This window comes from Montipora foliosa, chromosome 7 (assembly GCF_036669935.1).
Source record: "Montipora foliosa isolate CH-2021 chromosome 7, ASM3666993v2, whole genome shotgun sequence".
In the NCBI taxonomy this organism is placed as follows: domain Eukaryota; kingdom Metazoa; phylum Cnidaria; class Anthozoa; order Scleractinia; family Acroporidae; genus Montipora; species Montipora foliosa.
This window is the reverse complement of record NC_090875.1, coordinates 22,883,946-22,886,445: the sequence shown is the minus strand read 5'-3', so window position 1 is coordinate 22,886,445 and position 2,500 is coordinate 22,883,946. Positions and strand designations below refer to the sequence as shown.

Below are 2,500 nucleotides of genomic sequence, written 5' to 3'. Positions count from 1 at the left end.
GAACTGTCAACAACAAAGCAACTGACTGACAACATTTGAAAATGCTGTATTGGTAGGTGGAATAATATTATCAATGTTGAAATATCAGTTCTCAGTTTAGATATATAATGGTTGGCTCCATACCTTAGGTGATGGAAGGAAGGTCGCAATTGATGTGGAATCCAAAACTGGTCCAGAAATTTTAAGCATTTTTGGCAAGGTAGCTGGAGCAACAGACTTGTAAGTGGTCCTAAATTTTAATATCTTGAACTGATTTTTAACTCTTTCCCATCCAAGGGGGGAGGGTGGGGGAAGGGGGGGGCAGTAAAATCTTTATGGAGGCAGTGTGGCCGAGTGGTTAGGGCGCTTGCCTTGAGATCCGGAGATCCCGGGTTCAAGACCCGCTCTGCACACTCGCTGAATTTGTTCCTGGTATTTTGCCTCCGGCCAGTTGGGATTCTTAACAGTTGTTGTTGTTCTGTTGTTTCGTTGATCGTTTAATTGGCCCTGAAAAGCCCCTATGGGGAGCGGTCAATTAAGTATGTATTGTATTGTATTGTATTGTATCTGTGTCACTCATGGGAGTGGAAGGGTTTTAAAAACATAGTGGGTTTCTCTCAAAAGAAAGATAATACTATTGTTATTATAATAGTTAATATTATCACTGAAGTGTTAATTACCATGATTGCATACAATATGAATAAGTAGACGCTTTGGGTGTTCCTTTGTAATTTAGGTTTCACTTACGCCCTCAATTTTTGTTAGTTGTCCATGTTTGGGAGAGAGATTGTTAGGATTCTTTGAATTCTCAAGACATATCCCTTTTGAAAAAAGAACATTTGAAATGCCCTTCTATTGACAAAACCAAAAAATTAATGTGACATCTAATAATGATTGATTTACTTACAACACTTTATCCTGTAATGATTAAAGAGAAAAAAGCTTCATAACATTTCAACATAAGTCCAAAGTCTATTTTATCCTCAAGCGTCTCCATCAGAGCTAAATTTTTTGTTCAATCAATTTTTGCTTAATTCCATTGTCATGCTTTAATTTTCATATTTTTTTGACGTCTTATTTTAAACTGCCGATGTAAAGTCATCAAAACGTTTTGCAGCATTTTTTATCATTAAACATCTTTTCACTAGCAACACAAGCGCATGCACAATCATAACAGCTCGTTTCACCTTGAACATGGTCATGACACATTTACATAAACACAAGCACAAGGATCAAAAATTTTCCTTTTCTTGTGCTTGCACTTATGCTTGTGTTCGCCTTATGCTGTGTGAAAACGAAACATGGCATTGGCATAAAAAAATGTACCACGTCTGGCCATGCCTGGCCAATTAAATTAAGTAGACATATTGGTCGAGTCAAGAACAGAGCCTTGTAACTAGTAAACATTGCATTTTTATGTCTTCACTTAGCATAAGCAACTGCCATGTACCCTTGTGCATGTGTTGCATCACTGGTAAATGCCAGCCTTAAAGAATTATCAAAATCGACTTGAGCTTGTCTGTAAAATTCCTTTTTTTCAGGGAGAGAGAGGACAGAGCAATGCCTAAATATCCTGGTCGTTTTAACCCTGCCAATTTTGGCAAGTACGGTCACTGCTATTGCATTTGTGAGAAGCCAGGTCAATTTCCTTGTCCAAGCCGTGTTCCCCATCCTGAGGCAAAGAAACCGAAATTCTGGCAGCAGAAAGGAGAGGCAGCTGGATAAATTGATTATCTTATCCTCTTACAACAAAGACTATTAAACCAAGATCCATTTAGTATTTATTTCTGAATTTCCTGGTGAGGGGCATCAAAATAGCCAAGCCAGCAAACCTGTTCTGGATGGGACTGAATTGCATTTACAATGTTTTATATTTCATTGTTGAAATAAGAAAATAAAGATTAATGTGAATATTTTATGGCAGAAAATAAAAAAATTGACTATGTGTTACAAAACCGTGAAAAGCACAGTTCCATTTTCCCCTTTTCCTTGTTTTCTAGCTGCTGTCATTATTATTCTTCCACTTCTCTTTGTGTCACGTACCACTCAAACATAACAAGGTACAGCACAAGGCAAAATTTCGTTATTAAAAGAATGTCAAAAAATATAAGTAGGAAATAACTGATGTAATTTGCTATCTTTGCTGAAGCTGTCTTGTGTATTCCGCCTCAAGTTCCATCAAGTTTCTTTCTAACATATTAACCTCATCAAATTTACGCTGTTCTTTAGCTTGCTTTATGTAACTCTTAATAATGTCCATTTGCTGAAGCATTGGGTCTGGGGATGAGCCTTGTGTGACAGGGACTGGGCCCCAACCATTTCCCATGATAGACTCTGGAGAACCCTGCTGACTAGTCTTAACTTTGCCTGAAGGCCTATTTTTGCTCAAATCTCCACTTCCTTCTCTCTTGTGTTGTTGCACTTTTGCTGCTTGTAATCGTTGTCGCATCGCTCTTTCCCTTTGTTCTTTTTCCTCAACAGCTAGCCTTGCCAGTAAGTTGGCTCTATCTTCTTGCAGCTG

The 2,500-nt window shown here is 38.0% G+C and overlaps 2 protein-coding genes across 2 annotated transcripts in view; one reads left to right on the top strand and one right to left on the bottom strand.

Annotated features, from left to right (window-relative positions):
• The window catches only part of LOC138011399 (small ribosomal subunit protein mS25-like), a 7,030-nt gene that overhangs the window by 4,013 nt on the left and 517 nt on the right, over nt 1-2,500 (top strand). The window contains exons 3-4 of the mRNA XM_068858377.1: nt 129-219; nt 1,521-2,500. The exon at nt 1,521-2,500 is cut by the window's right edge and continues 517 nt beyond it. Coding sequence (XP_068714478.1) covers nt 129-219; nt 1,521-1,704 — 275 coding nt within the window. The 3' untranslated portion in view covers nt 1,705-2,500. The remainder of the gene's footprint in view (nt 1-128; nt 220-1,520) is intronic.
• Nucleotides 1,744-2,500, bottom strand: part of LOC138011398 (rabenosyn-5-like) — an 11,291-nt gene continuing 10,534 nt past the window's right edge. Inside the window, exon 9 of the mRNA XM_068858375.1 lies at nt 1,744-2,500. This exon is cut by the window's right edge and continues 151 nt beyond it. Coding sequence (XP_068714476.1) covers nt 2,114-2,500 — 387 coding nt within the window. The 3' untranslated portion in view covers nt 1,744-2,113.